General features: G+C 48.6%; 1 protein-coding gene across 6 annotated transcripts in view; it reads left to right on the plus strand.

Moving 5' to 3' along the window:
* TET3 (tet methylcytosine dioxygenase 3) overlaps nt 1–19,171 on the plus strand; it is a 102,997-nt gene that overhangs the window by 47,947 nt on the left and 35,879 nt on the right. For 5 of the 6 annotated variants that reach the window (XM_081200893.1, XM_081200894.1, XM_081200895.1 and 2 more), the window contains one exon: nt 15,672–18,390. In XM_081200893.1, the coding sequence (XP_081057019.1) occupies nt 15,672–18,390 (2,719 nt within the window). Of the gene's footprint in view, nt 1–2,315; nt 2,434–15,671; nt 18,391–19,171 lie in introns of those variants that run through there. The other variant, XM_081200898.1, reaches the window with a different exon arrangement.

Here is a 19,171-nt window from a genome sequence, read left to right on the forward strand (position 1 = left end):
GCTGTGGTTCCAAGGTTGCTCCTGATTAGAGCCATGTGGTGAAGGAGGGGATTGTTTCAAGGCCACATGGCCCAAGCCCTTTCGCTCACTACCATAGCCAAGTCCTTCCAGAGTTCTCAAGACGGGTTTGTGTGCAAATGTAGGAAACATCTCTTAAAATACCTTTTAGCAACACTGACACTTCGGAAGAAGACCAGAAATATTTATTCAGAGGATTGTAGAAGATTTTTTTTTGGGGGGGGGGGGATGGAGCTCCAGAATTGGAGCATGTACACACACATCTCATTTTTGTCTTTCTTAGGCAGGTTTTGCCTGTCTGTGTTCTTTCAAGCCAACTGTGAAATGGGAGTGGGCCTCCTGCTTGGCTTTTAAATCAGGGCAGGGATAATCAGTAAATAAGTGAATGCTATTACATGATAAATACAGCACATGGAACAATGCTTTTAGCTTGGTTGTGTATGTATGTGCTTGTGGTTCTCCTTGGTATGTGAACTAGGGTGTCAGAAGAATGTCTCTAATTTTGTCTGTCAAAAGCTGAAGGATTGGCCTCTGAATAATTGGGTTTGTGCACCTCATTAATTAATTAATTGACTGGGGGTTTGAAAGGGTTAAGATACTTCACATAGAATCATATAGTTGGAAGGGACCTTGAGGGTCATCTAGTTTGCAGTGCAGGAATCTCAGCTAAAGCACCCAACCTCTGCTCAAAATCCTCCAAGGAGAGTCCACCACCTTCTCCATTCCATGGTCGAACAGCTCTTACTGTCATAAAGTTCTTCCTGATGTTTAATTGGAATCTCTTTTCTAGTAATGAGCTTAAACGTCATACAAAAGGTAAAGGGACCCCCGACCATTGGGTCCAGTCGTGACCGACTCTGGGGTTGCGGCACTCATCTCGCTTTACTGGCCGAGGGAGCCGGCGTACAGCTTCCGGGTCATGTGGCCAGCATGACTAAGCCGCTTCTGGCGAACCAGAGCAGCACACGAAAACGCCATTTACCTTCCCGCCAGAGCGGTACCTATTTATCTACTTGCACTTTGATGTGCTTTTGAACTGCTAGGTTGGCAGGAGCTGGGACCGAGCAACGGGAGCTCACCCCTTTGCGGGGATTTGAATCGCCGATCTTCTGATTGGCAAGTCCTAGGCTCTGTGGTTTAACCCACAGCGCCACCCACGTCCCAAAACGTCATATAGTTGTTGTCTATTAGAACCATATGGATATGTGACATTTATTCTTGCCCTTCAAGATGGGGGATTCAGAATGTGCTCTGAAATGGTTAAAGAGATATTCCCAGTCTGAGCCCTATATTGTATGAGACACCTTACAGTTAATAATAGAGGCGATACTTTCCTCCTAACGGAGCACGAACATAACGTAGAACAAGATTTGTGTGCTCAAAAGCTTCTCTTACTAGAGTGTTATAAGGTAAGTAGCCTTTGATGGGTAACAACTTGACGCTTTGATGCAAAGAAAACTTTGATTGGCTTCTAATTGGCTGCAATGGGAAAACGTGTCTCTCCCATAGCGTGATGACTAACACTTCCCCCTTGCTGTCCTTAAACTTGGCGCTTCCCACCAGCAGCGAGGAACCGAGCCTGGAGTCGTGTGACCCAGGACCGCATGCCCCAGGAAACGGGGTTGGAGATGCGACCATGTGATGTAGAGGAGGAGCAATGTCTCTGCAGTACTGGGGGCTTCTGGATCGCGTCAGAGGGATCATTTACGAAAGAGAGACCGGGGATGGGAGGCAGGTTTTCCGCTGCGCTTACCTTGGAAGGGATTTCGTTAGGATGAGACGATGCTCTGACGTCAGACTTGTAGTACTTGGATGGGGGGGGGGAGGGAGCTGCAATTGGCCACAGCCATGTTTCCGCACTTCTGTTGCAGCGAGCGCAACTGGTTCCTTTTAACAGAACGGTCAGGAGGGTCATCTGAGGTAGTTTTGTAGATGTCTGCAGTAGGAAAACACAGCACTTGCAAGACGCAGTGCTTTGAAGAGTGGGCGACTTCTTGTGCATACGTCAGTTTGTGGAATTAGATTTTATTCTTTCAAAAAATACATATTTTCAAAAGACCTTTTGGAAAGGTGAAGGCCTTCCTCCTCCAAGCCTGCTGGGGTGTGGCTTCCCCCACCCCTTCCAGGGGGGAAAAGTCTCTTCCTGTCTCCTGCAGCAATCCAGTCCTCTCTGACTCTATGCAGCACTGCAGCCATCCTGGGGATGTACGTGCAATGTGCAGGAGGGATAATGGCCCCCACAGCTGTTCGGAGAGGGGAGGGGGAGGTCTGTGTAGGCTGAATAACTAGATCACTGTTACCTCCTCTGCAATCGGTCTTCAGTTGTGGCATATCTCATTTTCCTCGGGATTCCTCCATGCTTTGCTTTTCTTCTCCTTCGCCGTATTTGGTTCTCTCTTGGCGAATTCTGGAAATGTAAGTGCTTCCTTGTGCTGTTTTCCCCTCTTCTCCCCCTCTCCTCTCTTGCCTGCAGTTTTCCAAGATGTCTGTCTGTCTCCTTCTTTGTGTTCGCTGGAGAAGCGATTGACTGGTTTGTTCTTTGCACAGAGCACTTAGCCAAAGGCAGCTTTTTCTGCACACAGGCTGGGCTGCCCTCCTGTAAGCCGAGTTCACAAATCTGGTGTGTAAGGCAGCAAACACACATGTCATTTTTAACAAACAGGATTTGCAGCACTGTAGCTAAAGCGGAGGAGAAAATTGGGGCACCATTAGGGGAGGCTGAGTGCGCTTTGGAAGCCCGGTGAAACGCGAACCTCTGTCAACATTTTGCTTGCTGTTTCTGAATCATGGCAGTGCCGCTGTGCAGAAGGGGTTGAGGCACGAAGATCTGCAGACAGAGCCCAGAGAGTGAATTGTGCCGAGTATATAGGGAGGCAGATGCAGTTCGTGGTGTGGAGGTTACTCTGTCATTTTGGTTTACTGCTTTTTTTGCACCTTGCAGCTTTGCAGTGGAGTTTTCCCATAATTGCATCAAACCACAAATGGCTGCTAACTTTTTGAAGTTGGATTTGAAACCTTTGCCAAAATCCTTGAGGTCATTTTCCCTTTAATGTTGGGAGTTCTTTACATTTTTTGTTTTAAATTCTAAAAGAATGTAAGCCTTTTGTGTTGGGGGTGGGGTGGGAAATATGTGACCCCCCTCCCCACTTTGATTTTCCTCTTGTATTGCTATTCCTTCCCCCCAAGCCACGGTGAGGTGTGGTGGGGAAAATGTTTTGTTTTAAAGCATTAGGATGACTTTGTATTTGGGGTGCTGCTTCCTCCAGGAACATTTAAGCAGGGGAGTGCATGCCACATAAATGATCCTTGCTCTGGGACCAGCATGTCCTCCAGGGGATCTTTGTTTGCAGAGGAGGAGAGGAAACCAAAGGGTTTGTTTGGATCATGGAGTTTTTGCAAGGGAGCTGGGTGGGAGGGGGATGAATGCACAAAAGGCTCTGGCAGACCCTGCTGCTACTGCTGTGCTGGGAAAGAACAAAGGAATGGATTGGAAAACACAGGAATGGGTTAACAAAAATGGGCAAATTTAATCTGCAAAAAAATAATACTTGTAAAAATCAGCAGCGTTCCATAAAAGCTGGTGTATTTATCTAGCATTTCAGAAGTTGGCCAGCCTAAGTTAGATTGTGATTTCAGGATAAGGTAAACTTGCCCCAGCTTGTTGCCAAGACTGGACTCAAATTTGCTGCTTCTTTTTTTAGCATGGGCTGCAAGCATAATTGGGGATGCATTTTATTTCTGCTGCTCCTGCTTCTTGAGGGAGGAATTTGCTTTGCAACCTGGTGTTTGTCCACATGCAGTTGCACCTGAATGTTGGAAGATTCAGGACAGCTGGAAAAAACAAACTTCTTCATGCAGCACAGAGTTAAACTGTAGAATTGACTCCCATAGGAGGCAGTGATGGCCGCCAATCTAGATGGCTTTAAAAGAGGATTAGACAAATTCATGGAGGAGGAGAGGGCTATTGATAGCTACTAGCCATTGTGGTTACACTCTGCTTCCACAGTCAGAGGCGTATGCTTTTAAATACCAGTTGCTGGAAACCATAGGAGGGGAGGGGGGCTCTTGCATTTGGACCCTGCTTGTGGGTTTCCCTTGGGGGCATATGGTTGGCCACTGTGAGAACAGGATGCTGGACTAGACGGGCCATTGGTCTGATCCAACAGTCTCTTCATGTGTTCTTTAATCAGGTACACTGCCACTGAACAATGTCTCCTCCCCTGAACACTTTGGAGGTGTAGACACACGTGCTCCCACTCCCAACACGTCATGAAAGCACTGGGCAATGGGCTTTGTGAGGTGGTGAATGCTTCCCTCTGTGAGAGAGTCTTCCTGGACCCACTTAAAGAAGCGGTTATTAAACTGCTTCTTAAAAAAACCATCTTTGGACCTGGCCATTGTGGCCAATTATCACCCAGTCTCAAATCTTCCATTCTTGGGCAAGGTGGGTGGTCACTTGAACAACTCCAGGCACATCTGGAGGATGCAGGACCATTTGGACCCCTTCCAGTCAGGGTTCAGGCCTCATCATGGGACTGAAACTGCCTTGGTTGCACTGGTTGATGATCTCCAGCGGGCTAGGGACACTAGCAGCTTTTGATACCATTGACCATGGTATCCTGGATTGTCTAGGGCAGTGTTTCCCAAACGTTTTTGGGCAACGGCACACCTGTTTACTGAAAAAAAATCTCGCGGCACACCACCATTAAAGCCCCGCCCCGTGACGTCAGCGCGCAGCGTCACGCCGGGAGGGACGCACAAAAGTGAAAGTTTTTTCCCTCCCCCTTGCCGGGGAACCTCCAAGCTTTGGGCAGGCAGGCAGGCAGAGCTGGGAAGGGGGTTTCCAGGGGACACGGCAGCTCCTTGAAAGGCTTCTCTCAGCTGCGCTCAATCCTCCTCGGAGAGGATTTCCCCTCCGGTCCCATGCCTTCGTTTGGGGCATCGCTCCGGCTGCTCCCTCTCCCGCCGCGCAGGAGCGATGCCTCTCTCTGGCTCTCCCTCCGCGCAGGCTGAGGGAGGGAGGGAGGTGCGCATGTGACCCGTCTCTGCTGGGAGACCAAACCCAGCGAGGCAGAGTCGCGCGGAGGCGCCCAGGCAGCGCTGCCGGCTGCGAGGAGGAGCGCCAGGCAGCAGCAGGAGGCGCGGCCTCTCCTCGCCGCCGCCGCCCCGCCTCTCGCCGCCCGACTCGCCCGCCTCCCTCCAGGCATCTCGCGGCACACCAGCCGATGTCTCACGGCACACTCGTGTGCCGCGGAACACCGGTTGGGAAACACTGGTCTAGGGGCATTGGGAGCTGGGGGTGCTGTTATGCTGTGGTTCTGCTCCTTCCTCCTGGCTCATGTCCAGAAAGTGGTGTTGGGACCCCTGGGCACTCATTTGTGGGGTGCCTTAGGGCTCTGTCCACTCCCCCATACTTTTAAACATCTATATGAAGCTGCTGGGAGAAATCATCAGGGGGTTTGGGCTAGGTGTTCACCTATATGTGGATGATACCCAGCTCTACCTCTCCTTTAAATTGGAACCAGTGCAGGCGGTGAATGTCCTGTGTGAGTGTCTGGAGGTGGTTGGAGGATGGGTGGTGGCTAATGGATTGAGGTTGAATCCCGACAAGACATAAATATTATTTTGGAGGACAGAGGGTGGGTGGGTGTGGAGGACTCCCTGGTCCTGAATAGGGTAACTGTGCTCCTGAAGGACCAGGTGCACAGTCCGGGAGTCATTTTGGACTCACAGCTGTCCATGGAGGTACAGGTTTATTCTCTGTCCAGGGCAGCTGTCTACCCTGGTATGCAGGCTGAGACCCTACCTGCCTGCGCACTGTCTCGCCAGAGTGGTGCATGCTCTGATTATCTCCCACTTGGGCTACTGCAGTTCACTCTATGTGGGACTGCCTTTGAAAGTGACTCAGAAACTACAACTGATCCAGAATGTGGCAGCTAGACTGGTGACTGGGAGCAGCTGCCGAGACCATATAACACCGGTCCTGAAAGACCTACATTGACTCCCAGCATGTTTCCGACCACAATTCAAAGTGTTGGTTCTGACCTTTGAAGCCCTAAATACACAGTATACCTGAAGGAGTGTCTCCACCCCCATTGTTCAGCCCGGACTCTGAGATCCAGCTCTGAGGGCCTACTGGCAGTTCTCTCACTGTGATTATGTGAAGTTACAGGGAGCCAGGAAGAGGGCCTTCTTGGTAGTGGTGTCCACTCTGTGGTATGCCCTCGCATCAGATGTCAAAGAGATGAGTAATTATATAACCTTCAAAAGACATCTGGAGGCAGCCCTACAGTGGTGTTGCCTGTTGCCAGTTGCTCTCTCTTCCTCCCTGTGTGTGGTGGTGAGGATTGTGCTGAGAGAGAGAGATGGTGGCTGTTGTTGTCTGGGCTAGAGGGAGAAAGTGAGTAGCCAGTGAACAGCAGCCATAGTGAATGGTGTGCCCCTTGCTAGGTTTGGGCCCTGGCGGGTGCTGCCTAATGATACCAGTTGCTGGCAGGTTTGTTCCTGGAATAGTTCACCTACATGAACAGCCCCATGACTTTTCTCGGAAGTCTTTGACACATAATAATCATAATCATATTTGGCACAGTTATTTGTCTCTGCAACCCACTGAAACCTTTAAAAAGTCCATGTAGCTGTAACCAATGGGCATTCTTTCCCTTCCTTGATCTCCTATCCCTTCCCTTGTCAAGTTTTAAATATATGTTCTGCAAGGTTAGGACCTGTTTTCTTTGCACAGTAACTTGGATGGTGTGGTATAAATAAAGTTGATCCCAAATAGCATTTTGGGTTCACAGGGTGGGAGAGAGGTTGGATTTGTACCTCATAAGAAAAGCCTGCTGGATCAGGCCAGTGACCCATCTAGTCCAGCACCCTGTTCTCACAGGGGCCAACCAGATGGCCCAGTGGGAAACTTGCAAGCAGGATCCAAATGCAAGAGCCCTCTTCCCTCCTGTGGTTTCCAGCAACCGGAATTCAGAAGCACTGCTGCCTCCAGCTGTGGAGGTAGAGCATCGCCAACATTGCTAATAGCTCTTAATAGCCCTCCATCAATTTGTCCCGTGCTCTTTAAAAGCCATCTAAATCATTGGCCATCACTGCCTCCTGTGGGAGTGAGTTCCATAGTTTAACCATGTGCTTACTACTCCCAAAACCACATATCCTCATTCTTCTCTTGTCCCCTGGATAATCTTCTCTCAGCTCTCCTCCCTTCATGCTCCAAAGGCCAACTCATAGCCCACCTTTTAAATCTGGCACCTACATGAATTGCTTCTCCACCCCAGTGAATAAGCTGCATGGAAAGAATTAGAAATATCAGCTCAGCTAGGATTTATCCAGATTAATAATACTAGAACAATATGGTGGCTGAGGCAGCACAGCCAGGCAAACAAGCAAACAAACAATACTAGGTAGTTATATATTTTATACTATTAATAAGTTTTTATATACCACCCTTCACCCAAACTGGTCACAGAGTGGTTTACAAAAACAAACATAATAAATGGAAACATTAAAACATTCTCATAAAATATAGAAGTAGCATAGTTAGAAACACCATAAAAATTACTTGACCCCATCAGCCACTGAAAGCCTGGTGAAAAATATGGGGTTTTGATCTGGTGTCTGAAAGAATACAAAGCTACACACCTCTGTGGCGAGGTCATTCTACCACCAAAAAGGCTGTCTCAGAGATGCCTACACCACATACCTTTTTTTATCTTGACTGGCCGAATCCAAAGAGTGCTCACTAATGGTTCCTTGTCATCCTGGAAAGAAGCGACAAGTGGGGTGCCACAAAGTTCTGCTCTGAGCCCATTGTTGTTCAACGTCTTTATGAACAACTTGGTTTGTATTGTGGGGATGATCATCATATTTGCAATTGACACCAAACTAGGATGAGTAGCTAATGCTGCAGAAGACAGAATCAAGATTCAAGATGACTTTAACAGATTGTAGAACTGGGCCAAAACTAACAAAATGAATTTCAATAGGGGCAAATGTAGGGTTCTACACTTAGACAGGAGGAACCAGCTGCACAGATATAAGATGGGGGACACCTGGCTTGCCAGTAGTTCATGTGAAAAGGATCTAGAGGTCTTAATAGACCACACACTTAACTTGAGCCAACTGTGTGATTCAGCGGCAGAAAAAAAGCTAGCACTATTCTAGGCTGCATCAACAGAAGTCTAATGTCCAGATCAAGGAAAGTAATAGTACCACTGTATTCTGCCTTGGTTAGGCCACACCTGGAATACTGTGTCCAGGGCACCACAATTTAAGAAGGATATTGACAAGCTGGAAGGTGTGCAGAGGATGTCGACCAAGATGATCAAGGGTCTGGAAACCAAGTCTTATGAGGAAGAATGGTATGTTTAGCCTGGAAAAAAGGAGACCGAGAGGAGATATGAGAGCCTTCTTCAAATATCTCAAGGGCTGTCACATGGAAGATGGAGCAAGCTGGTTTTATCCAATGGCATCAAGCTACAAGAAAGGAGATTCTGACTAAATATTAGGAAGCACTTTCTGACAGAGATGTTCAACAGTGGGACAGACTCCCTCAGGAGGTTGTGGATTCTCCTTCCTTGGAGGTTTTTAAGCAGAGGTTGGGTGGCCGTCTGTCATGGATGCTTTCGTTGAAATTCCTGCATTCCAGGGAGTGGGACTAGATGACCATTTATATCCTTTCCAATTCTATAATTCTATGATTCTTTGAATCACGAATACAGAGGGAAACCTTTCCTACATCTACACAGGCTCATTTCAGACATAGATCAGGCAACTTAACTTGATTCACTGTGATAAAGGAAATGATAAACTATGGCTTGTGTTGGGCTGGTAAACCAGAATCAGAAACCAGTGTTTGAATTATGCTCACACTGTGGTTTGGTGTGGTGTCTGAATTGCAAAAAGCAGTCATGGGACTGCTAAACAGAAGAGAGCAGACAATAATATATTCTATAGTAGATGATACCTAATATATCACGTTCAATGCACTGAACATACATTATCATGTTGTGAAAACAGTGGTGTGAGGTAGAGATCTGTATTACTAGTCCTAGATTGCAGATGGTCAGGGCTCCACAGTATTTGACTGTGGGAGCCAAGCCACAAACTGCAGCTCTCAGGATGCTGCTTTTTCACTGTTCCCCGACTTTGTATCTCTGCTCAGTGTCAGCCACTATGCTACCTCAGTTCGCTTACAGCTGAGATTTTCAAACTTTTTGAGTCCATGGGTCCCTTGACCAACTGCATTCTTTCTATGGCACTCCTATGGGGCTCAGGAGGCCAGTTAGGTCACCTCTTGCCTGCAGAGCTGGCAGCCTCTCACCCCTTTTCGAACACCCTCCCTTGGGGAGTGTTCCCTCAGCCTCCTCTCCTTGGGAGTCCTCCAGGCAGCCACTGCTGCCACCCTGGTCTCTGAGCTGCCCCCCTGCCCCAAAGAGAGGTGCCTCTTCACACTGCCCCTCAGAGGCCTGGGAAGCACCCCTGGCCAGCCCCAGAGGCACCATTCGCCTGGGGAGCTTGTAGCCAGGGCTGCTGCAACAAACAGCTACGCAAGGCTTTGGGAGGCAGAGATGCGGGAGAGCATCAGAGGAGGGAGGGAAGGAAAGAGGGACAGAGGCCAGTGTTGCCCATGGCACCCCAGACTATCATTCAAGACACCCCATGGTGCCACAGCACACTGGTTGAAAACCCCTGCCTTACAGCATCCTTCACCAACCTGGGATCCTGAAGATCTTTTGGACTACAACTTCCATCAATCCCAGCATCATATGGCCTTGGTGGCTGGGGCTGATGGGAGCTGTAGTCCAAATTGTTGAAGGCTGCCCCACAACCTTAATTTTTGAACTGGGAATTAATCTACTAAGAGGAGTGAAACAAAGGGAGCATTTCTCTCCCAAAAAGTTTGTTCATTTGAGGAGCTGCTGAAGTTAACTGATGCCTTCTCTTTCTTTCCTGGTTACACACACAAAATACCATTCCTCTTTTGTTGCCCTTTGTTGACTACTTTAGTTTCATGAATACCTTCTGGTGAGAGATTTTGTCAAAGACTTTTAGAAAGTCTAAACCTGCCTTATCAACTGAAACAGCCTTAGTTGCAAGGACATTGAAAGCCATGATAAACTTGATTAAAATTGTCAAAGGAAGGGAGAGGAGCCCAGGAATTTTACTCCTGAAATGTTTTAGGTTGGCTTTTTGGAACCTGAAATAGTTTTCCAGCACTTGATAGCTTCTCTACAGCATAATCTTAACTTGGAAAATATTCAGTGGTTTTGCTTGTGGCTGTTTCATTTTCTTTTTTTGGGGAAAAATTATGCCTGTGCTTTGAAGTGATGGCTTTGAAGAGGGGTGCGCCTCCTCTGGGTCCTACCAACAAGTTTCTTTCTAATGAAATGGCTTTCAGATGTTTCTTGGCAATGTGTTTAGTGGACATAATAGACTGCTTGTATGTCTGGTGTTGGAGTATTATAGTATGAAATTCAAAGGAGCAGCAATAGCCCTTCCTGCTAACCTTCAGGGCACTTGATCAATTGTGAATTTTCCCCACATGGTTTTTGCAGGAGAAACAAAAAACAACTCATGGATCAGTTCAGCTTTTAGGATTCTGAAATAGGCTTTACTTAGGAAACTGCCTTGGTCGTCCTGATGATTATTTTCTTATTGGCTCAGAAACAAAACTGGTGACCAGTACATGTTCAAGGTCTCTGAATAGCTCAGCTGGTAGAGCATGAGGCTCTTAATGCATAGGCAAGGGACAGTGAACCTCTTTGGAACCCAGCTGAAAGCTGTCTGTACTGCCAGGTGCTGTTTCATCTGGGCACATGTGGAGGAATGCTAAGCTACGAAGGGTCAAAGTCGCTGAAGCTGACTTTCCCATTATTTTCAATTCCACAGCATTAGGCCTCATCAATAGGTTGGGAGCAGGCTCTAACTGGCTGCAATATAACCTAGCAGGGAAGCAGCCTATAACATTTCCTAGGTTAGAGACATATGTGGGGTTTGCAGGACAGGCACAGCCAGTGTTGTGGTCAACCAGAAGTAGCCACAACCCCCACCTTCCTGCCTGTGCACAAGCTACCCCAGTAAACACTGGCAGCCCTGCTTGTTTCAGGAATGCTGAGCAGCCTTTGCGAGAGGAGGGTTGAACAGCTGCTGTATCCTTGACCGACTTGGATGGAGCCCAGGCAGCTTCCAGACCTGCCTTATCTGCTCTCTGAGCAGGGCTGCGCTTCACATTGGCAAGAGCTCACACAGAGAGGGTGTGCGTGTGTGGGGTGTGTGTGTGCGTGCACACCTGTGAGTGGGTTTATGTGCAGGGTAGCAAAAGACTGGTTTACAAGACAACCACAGGCAGCTTCTCCAAGAAGAGGCTTGTTGGAGCTTGCCCACTCCACTGGCCTGTCAGTGCAGAGCACAAGTCGCTTAACAGGCTTCTGGCCTACAGTGGCGGCAGCGGCAGCAGCAGCAGCAGCAGCACAGGAGAGTGAAATAACAGTGGGAAATCTTGCAATCTTTGGAGCGCTTTCCCATACTAAGTTAGAACTCCCAGACGGAGGATTTCTCAGGTACACAGTTTCAGCACTCTGATACGTAACTCTCTTCTGTGGCTGCCTAGAAGTTACTGGGCCCAAGTTAATGTGTTAATGTTGGCTTAATGAGAGCCAGTGTGGTGCAACAGCTAGAATGTTGGACTATGACCTGGGAGGCCAGGGTTCAAATCCCCACTTGGCTGTGAAGCTCACTGGGTAACCTTAGGCAGTCACTGTCTCTCAGCCTAATCTCAGGGCTGTGAGGATGAAATGGGGAGGAGGAGAACTATGTATGCCACTTTGAGCTCCTTGGAAGAAATGGTGGTATAAAAATGTAATATATAATATAAACTTACATATCCTGAATGATTTGGGACCCAAATGATTTGGGATGGAGTGCCTCTTCCCATACTGACCAGTCCAGTAATGGGAACAGCCATGACTCATTGGTAGAGCATCTGCTTTGCATGCAGAAGACACCAAGTTCAATCTCTGGCTTCTCCAGGTAGGAAACATTCCCTGCCTGGGATCTTGCAGAGCCACTTCCAAGCAGTGCAGACAAGACTGAGCTATTTGGGCCAATGGTTGTGTTCAGTATAAGGCAGCTTCCCATGTTCCTAAGGCTCTCAGTTCAGCAGGGGGGGGGGGCTTCTCTTTGCACACCAGCAAGTGTTGCTTGCTGTGTGTGGGTGCAGGATAGGCCCTTCTCCTTAATTCTTCTCCAGCTGTGGAACTCCCACCCCCTAGAGGCACAGATGGTCACATCACAGATGGGCTTCTGGCACCTAATCAAAACAAACCTCTGCAAATAAATACCCAGGTCTTGGAGGGTGTGGGGTGAGCTTTGCTTTGGTATTCTGGACACACAAGTGTTGTGCTTTGACCACTGCTTTTAACTGTGTTTTTTCTTAATTTACTGTTGCATTGTGTTGGAAACTGCTTTGGAGCTACATTGAGGGGAAAAGTGGTTTATAAATATTATAGCTAAAATAAATAATAGGCAGAATGGTACCCCAGGAAAAAAATCCTAATTTGGGAAGCGAATGGAGGGAGATACAAAGATAGTAATAAATAAAATTATTGGTAAAGGAAGTTACCTATCACTTCCCCTCCAGCAGCTCCCATGCCCCATTTCAAATTGTTCAACCCCACAGCTCTTCAGAGAAGGCTTAGAATCAGAATCTTCAAGTTTGAAGGGACCCCTAGGGTCATCTAGTCCAACCCCCTGCAATGCTGGCATCTCAGCTAAAGCATCCATGACAGATGGCCATCTAACCTCTGTTTGAAAACCTCCAAGGAAGGAGAGTCCACCACCCCTCGTGGGAGTCTGTTCCACTGCTGAACAGCTCTTACTGTCAGAAGATTTTTCCGAATGTTTTGTCAGAATCTCCTTTCTTGCAACTTGAAGCCATTGCCTCGAGTCCTCCCCTCCAGAGCAGGAGAAAACAAGCATGCTCCCTCTTCCATGTGACAGCCCTTAAGATATTTGAAGATGTCTATCGTATCTCCTCTCAGTCTCCTATTTTCTGGGCTAAACATACCCAGCTCCTTCAAGCGCTCCTCATAAGGCTTAGTTTCCAGACCCTTGATTATTTTGGTTGCCCTCCTCTGCACACGTTCCAGCTTGTCAACATCTTATTAAAATGTGGGGCCCAGGATTGGGCACAGTATTCCAGGTGTGGTCTGACTAAGGCAGAATAGAGTGGTACTTTTACTTCCCGTGATCTGGACACTAGACTTCTGTTGATGCAGCCTAGAATAGCATTAGCTTTTTTTGCTGCTGCATCACACTGTTGACTCGTGTTATGCTTGTGATCCACCAGGGTAACAATGTATTATTATTTTTAACCTCTCTTGCAAGCCTGAGCTCATTCTGAGCTTTAGCCAGCCTGACTTCCCCCCTGCAACTGTTGGCTACTCGTGTATACTCCTCCCTTGTGATTTCCCTTTTCTTCCATTTCTTATACATGCCCTTCTTAACTCCCAGCTCATCTGTAAGCTCCTTATGCAGCCACACCAGTTTCCTCAGATGTCTCCCACTTTTCTTTCTTGTTGATATAATCTGCATTTCGGCCTTCTCCTTTTAGAAACTCCCATCTTTCTTGGACTTCCTTCTCATTGAGTGTTTCTGACCATGGGATCACACCCAGTAGCTCCTTTAGCTTTTTGAAATTTGCCTTCTTAAAGTACAGAGTGCATGTCCGACTACACTCAGTTTTCCCTTGCCTCTGTTTCCTGAAACCCAGGAGAACATGACCTCTCCCAAGTTTCTCAGCACTTCCACTTCATCAGTTAGTTCCTCCCTACTGGTGCTGTGGTTTAAACCACTGAGCCTCTTGGGCTTGCTGAACGGAAGGTTGATGGTTTGAATCTGCATGATGGGGTGAGCTCTTATTGCTCTGTCCCAGCTTCTGCCAACCTAGCAGCTCAAAAACACACCAGTGCAAGTAGATAAATAGGTACCGCCGCGGCAAGAAGGTAAATGGCATTTCCGTACGCTCAGTATGGCTTGGTGGTCTATAGCAGACCCACACAGTAAGGTCACTGTTGTTTCTCTCTTCTACAATTTTTACCCATATACTCTCAATCTGCTCAATCATGCTCCAGGTCATGGATTTCTTCAGAAGTGTACACATCCTTTATATACAACGCTACTCCTGCTCCCTTCCTGTTTGGTCTATTCCTTTTGAACAGGCTTTAGGGATTGTAGGTGGCTGTCATGGAGAGAAGACAGTAAACTTTTCTTCCATAGACTTGCTTAAGTTAACATATCTTAGAACCTAAGAGCATATGCTGCATCAGGACAGTGGAACATCTAGACTAGCATCCTGTTCTCACAGTGGCCACCCTGTGGGAAACCCATAAGCACATGAGCATGGCTTCTTCCAACTGTAGAGGCAGAGTGAAGCTGTCATGGTTGTAACCATCGATAGCCCTCTCCTCCTCCATGAATTTGTCTAATCCTCTTTTAAAGCTGCCTTGCTTGGTGGCCATCACTGCCTCCTGTGTCAGAGAGTTCCATAGTTTAACTCTGTGCTGTGTGAAGGAGGACATTCTTCTGTTTGCCCTGAAGCTTCCAACCTTCAGCTTCTCTGGATGTCCACAAGTACTAGTATTATGAGAGAGGGAAGAAAAATGTTCTCTATCACTTTCTTCATGCCATGAATAATTTTATAAACTGTCATGTCACATCTTACTTTCTCTAAATTAAAATGTCCCAAATGCTGCAAACTTTCATTGTAGGGGAGTCTTTGTATTGTAATGGTTTTTAACCAGAGTAGCAGTGGTGCTTAGGCCCATTTTGAATGGCTGTGAGGGGTCAAGGAAGCAGCCTTGAAGGCTTGTGTTAACTTGAATTAAAGGATATATTGACTAAGTATCTCTGTTTAAGGGATACAGTTAACACTATCAAAATGTTTCCCTAATACAAGATACTTAGTCAGTATATTCTATTAGGCAACACTACTAAAATAACAGGCCTTTCTCCTATGTGTTCATATGGATGGTGCTACTTGCATAAAGCAATAGTGTATAAGGAAATGAATGTCAATTGAAGAATTCACCATATGTACAGCAATGGCCTTTCCTGGAATGATGAGATGGGAAGCACCTACCTGGGTGCTGAATTTTCTGGCTGTTTATTTAGAGCACCACCTTCTTGCTAGTTGAGAGGCTCCAGTTGGAAGAGTGAGAACCCAAGTGGCGCATACAGTAAGCCCACAACTTACAGAGGGGTTACGTTTTTGTTGTTGTTGTTTAGTCGTTTAGTCGTGCCTGACTCTTCGTGACCCCCTGGACCAGAGCACACCAGGCACTCCTGTCTTCCACTGCCTCCCGCAGCTTGGTCAAACTCATGTCTTGGTCAAACTCATGTTCGAGAACACTATCCAACCATCTCGTCCTCTGTCGTCCCCTTCTCCTTGTGCCCATAATCTTTCCCAACATCAAGGTTTGGAGGTCACACCTAAAGCCAAAATTGCGAATAGTCAAAACTCATTGAGTTCATGGCGGATGGGATTGCCAAAGCTTTCTGTCTGGGGCAACATCACCAAGATGCTGCTAGACTCTGGTTTGTTTGATCCACTAGAACTCATTATTTCTGTTTTTCTTCTCTTGTTTCAGACCGGTTTGGAGTGCAGTTCAGTTGATGGACCCAAAACAGGCCAAATGGAAGAAGGGCCATTTAGCCATGTTGAAGAAAGAAGGTTGAGCGAGGACCGTCTGCCTGGCCTGGCCAATGGAGGAGGATCCCAAGCCGCTGGAAGAGGGGCCATGCTGATGGAAACGCCTGCATGGCTCAACAGCTCCTGCGCTGAGCAGAAAGCCAACTGGGAGAGGCTGCCACCTGCCCCAAGCCAGGGAGACTCCTCCTCCAGCAATGCCAACTTGGAGGGCGCTCAGAACTTGGTGGATTTCTCGGCAGCAGCCGAAGCAGCCATGTCTTCACACGGGATGGTTTCCCTTCGGTCCCCTTCCTTGCTGAGCATGCAGCTCTATGAGAAATTCAACGCCGAGATGAATCGCAGCAGTGGGGTAGACCATGACCTGGCAGCGCCTCTTTCCAGCACCTGCTCTGGCAACGAGGACCTGGCTGCTCTCAAAGCTGCTCTGAATTATGCAAAGCATGGCGTCAAACCACCCAACTGCAACTGCGATGGACCCGAGTGCCCAGACTACCTGGAGTGGCTTGAGAAGAAGATCAGATTGGCCACTGGAGAGGAGCAGAGCTGCACCCCACAGCCTCTCAGCCAGGAACACCAACCCCCCTTAGACAATGGTGCTAATCATAAGCTGATGCCTGCTACAGAAGAGAAGGAGGCTCCGTGTTCCCTGGAGGCCCTCCCTCTTACGGAAAATGCACTGAGTATTGCAAAGGAGAAGAACATCAGCCTCCAGACAGCCATTGCTATTGAAGCCCTCACACAGTTGTCAGCTGTTCTTCCTGAGCCAGCCCAAGAGACTCCTCCCCCTCCTCAGAGTCCCTTGCAAGCCATGGCATTCATCTCCAAGGAACAGCTGGAGCAGCCTTCCCGTTTCCCGGCACACAACCACCCCAACTCGGTGCTATCTGAATCCGGTGCTGAGCTGTACCAGAGCCAGGCCTCGAAATCATACATGAGCCACAACCTGCTCCAAGCTCCTGCATCATCAGCACCATCTTCCTGGCAGCAGGGAGCAAAGGTTGCTCAGGATATGGCCCCCTATTGCCTTGATCGCAACAATGGACATCTGGAGCCATCAGAGCTGTTCCCCAACTCCTCCACCCCGCAAAAAGTGGAGTTCCCTGAGCAGTGGGGTGATGAAGGCAAGCTGAAGAGCAGCCTATGGGGCCTGCATTCCAACACCCCTCCTTCTCCACTGGTGAGTGATCCCATGGCTGAGCTGGAGCAGCTACTGGGCAGCGCCACGGACTGCATCAAATCCGTGTTCAAGCGACCTGAAGCAATGCCCAGCAAAGCCAAAGCTGCCAAGCCAAAGCAGGAGCCATTCGCCCAGAAGGACGACAGCCCCAGCTACCCCAAGGCAGCAGCCTCCTCCAGCCCACAGCTATCGCAGCTCCTGCAGGAGACGAGCTTCCACAAGAAGACCCAGAAGGCTCTGCAGCACCACCTCCACCATAAGCGCAGCCTTTTCGTGGACCAGAAGACGCCTCCGGGAAGCCCCCAGGAGCAGATGCCAAACTGGTGGGCTCCCAGCACCCAGGCCCAGCCACCACCACTACCAAAGCCATCAGAAAAGCCTGTCAAGGAGAGGAAGAAGAAGGTCCAGCCTGATAAAAATACTCCAGCCAAGCCGCCGCGCAAGCAAGTGCAGATCAAGAGGTCCAAGCAGAAAGATGCTCAGCCCCTCTTCCTCCCTGTCAGCCAGATCAGCTTGGAAGGACTCCGCTCGGTTGCCACTCCAGAGCGTCCGAGCAAAGAGATGCCGCCTGAGCAGCTCCTGATCTCCAGCACCCCTCCCAGGCTCCTGCCCCCTCTTCCCATGCCCGCCAGCCCTGCAGAGCAGTCTCCATTGCAGAAGTTACTTGAAAACAGAAGCCCGGCTCCCAACACTCAGGAAACATGCTGTCCCAACAACCAGGAGGAGAGCCATTGCTACTACCCTGAGAACTCTGCATGCAACACGGCTTCCCTTGCCACTCCTGTGCCTGGCTTTGCCCCTTGCTCATCCTCTGTGGCCTGCAGCAACGGGCACGAGGAAGCCTTCCACAGGACTGCAAACCCCGCAGACCACCCTCTCTTCGCCCACAGTTCCATCGCCATGGATGACAAGCTGGAGGAGCTGATCAAGCAGTTTGAAGCGGAGTTTGGAGAAAATTTCAGCTTTCAGAATTCTGAGCTTCCTGCCCCACTGCTCCTCGGGGACGGGCCACTTTCAGCTCCCCACCCTCCTCCTCCTCCTCCTTCTCCTCTGCCCCCATTGTCTTCTCTGAGCCATTCTCCAGAGCCCACGGTGGGCTTAGATGCAGCTCTCCAGCGTCCGGCTAGCAAGGACTGCCCCCTTGGTGCTGCCAGTGCGGGTCACAAAACGTTACCCCTCTTGCCAGGGGCTGGGCAGCCTTTTGAAAACCCCTTTGCAGCTCGGTCCCCTAAGCAGATAAAAATCGAATCTTCTGGTGCTATTACCGTGGTGTCCACCACGTGCTTTTACTCTGATGAAAACCAAAACACAGATACCGCTTCCATGGAAGGGACACCAACCAAGGATAAAGTGCCGCTCATGCCTACTCTCAGTGGATTTCTGGAATCTCCCTTGAAGTACCTGGACACGCCAACCAAGAGCTTGCTGGACACGCCTGCCAAGCGCGCTCAAGCAGAGTTCCCGACTTGTGACTGCGTGGGTGAGTCATGTGATTTCCCTGCCCCCTTGTGTCTTGCAAAGGAATAATCCTGAGTTCTAAAAAACGAAAACAAGTGTTGCCTGAGGGTGGGTTTCAGAAGAGGGTTTGTGTCTGTGTGCGCGTGTGCATATGTGCGGAGTTGCATGGCATTTGCACCCTCCACATCAGGATTTTGAGCTCTTGCAAATAACGCTGAGGCTTTCTGTGTTAACTCTGGCACAACTTTGAAACAAAAATGAATCTGCAGCACAGGTGCAACTCAGCTTGTATTGCCAGTCCCTTCTAAAGGATTACTTTTCACAAAACAACTAGCTGAGTCATTTTTACTGACTGCTCTTCTGGTAGGGTAATGGGGCCTAAACTACGTGTATCTAAGTCAGTGACCATCACCACACCTTGTAGCAGTGAGTTCCCTCAGTTAACTGTGCATGAAGTGAATAAGTGTTTCCTTTTTATCTTCTTCAGAAGCATGGGACTTGCTGCATTTAAGGAGTGCAGGGGCGCCCTTGCCACCATTGAGGAAGCTTTAAAAAAGTTGTTTGCACACAATAAGGAACTGTAAGGCTATGTTTCCTGCACAGCATCTGATTGTAGGTGTGGGGTTAGCTGTATGGGAAAAGAGCCTTCAGCTGAGTACAGGTGAAGGGAAGGGCCCCATAGGGTTTTGAGCTGGCAGCTGTGCCCTTTCCTACATCTTCCATTGATGACCCCTGCAGCAGAGGTTTGGGCACCAGATTGTGGGTGCCCAGCGGCTCACGCACGACATGATGTCTTTTCGTCA

This window comes from Podarcis bocagei, assembly GCF_964188305.1.
Source record: "Podarcis bocagei genome assembly, chromosome: 7".
NCBI lineage: Eukaryota > Metazoa > Chordata > Lepidosauria > Squamata > Lacertidae > Podarcis > Podarcis bocagei.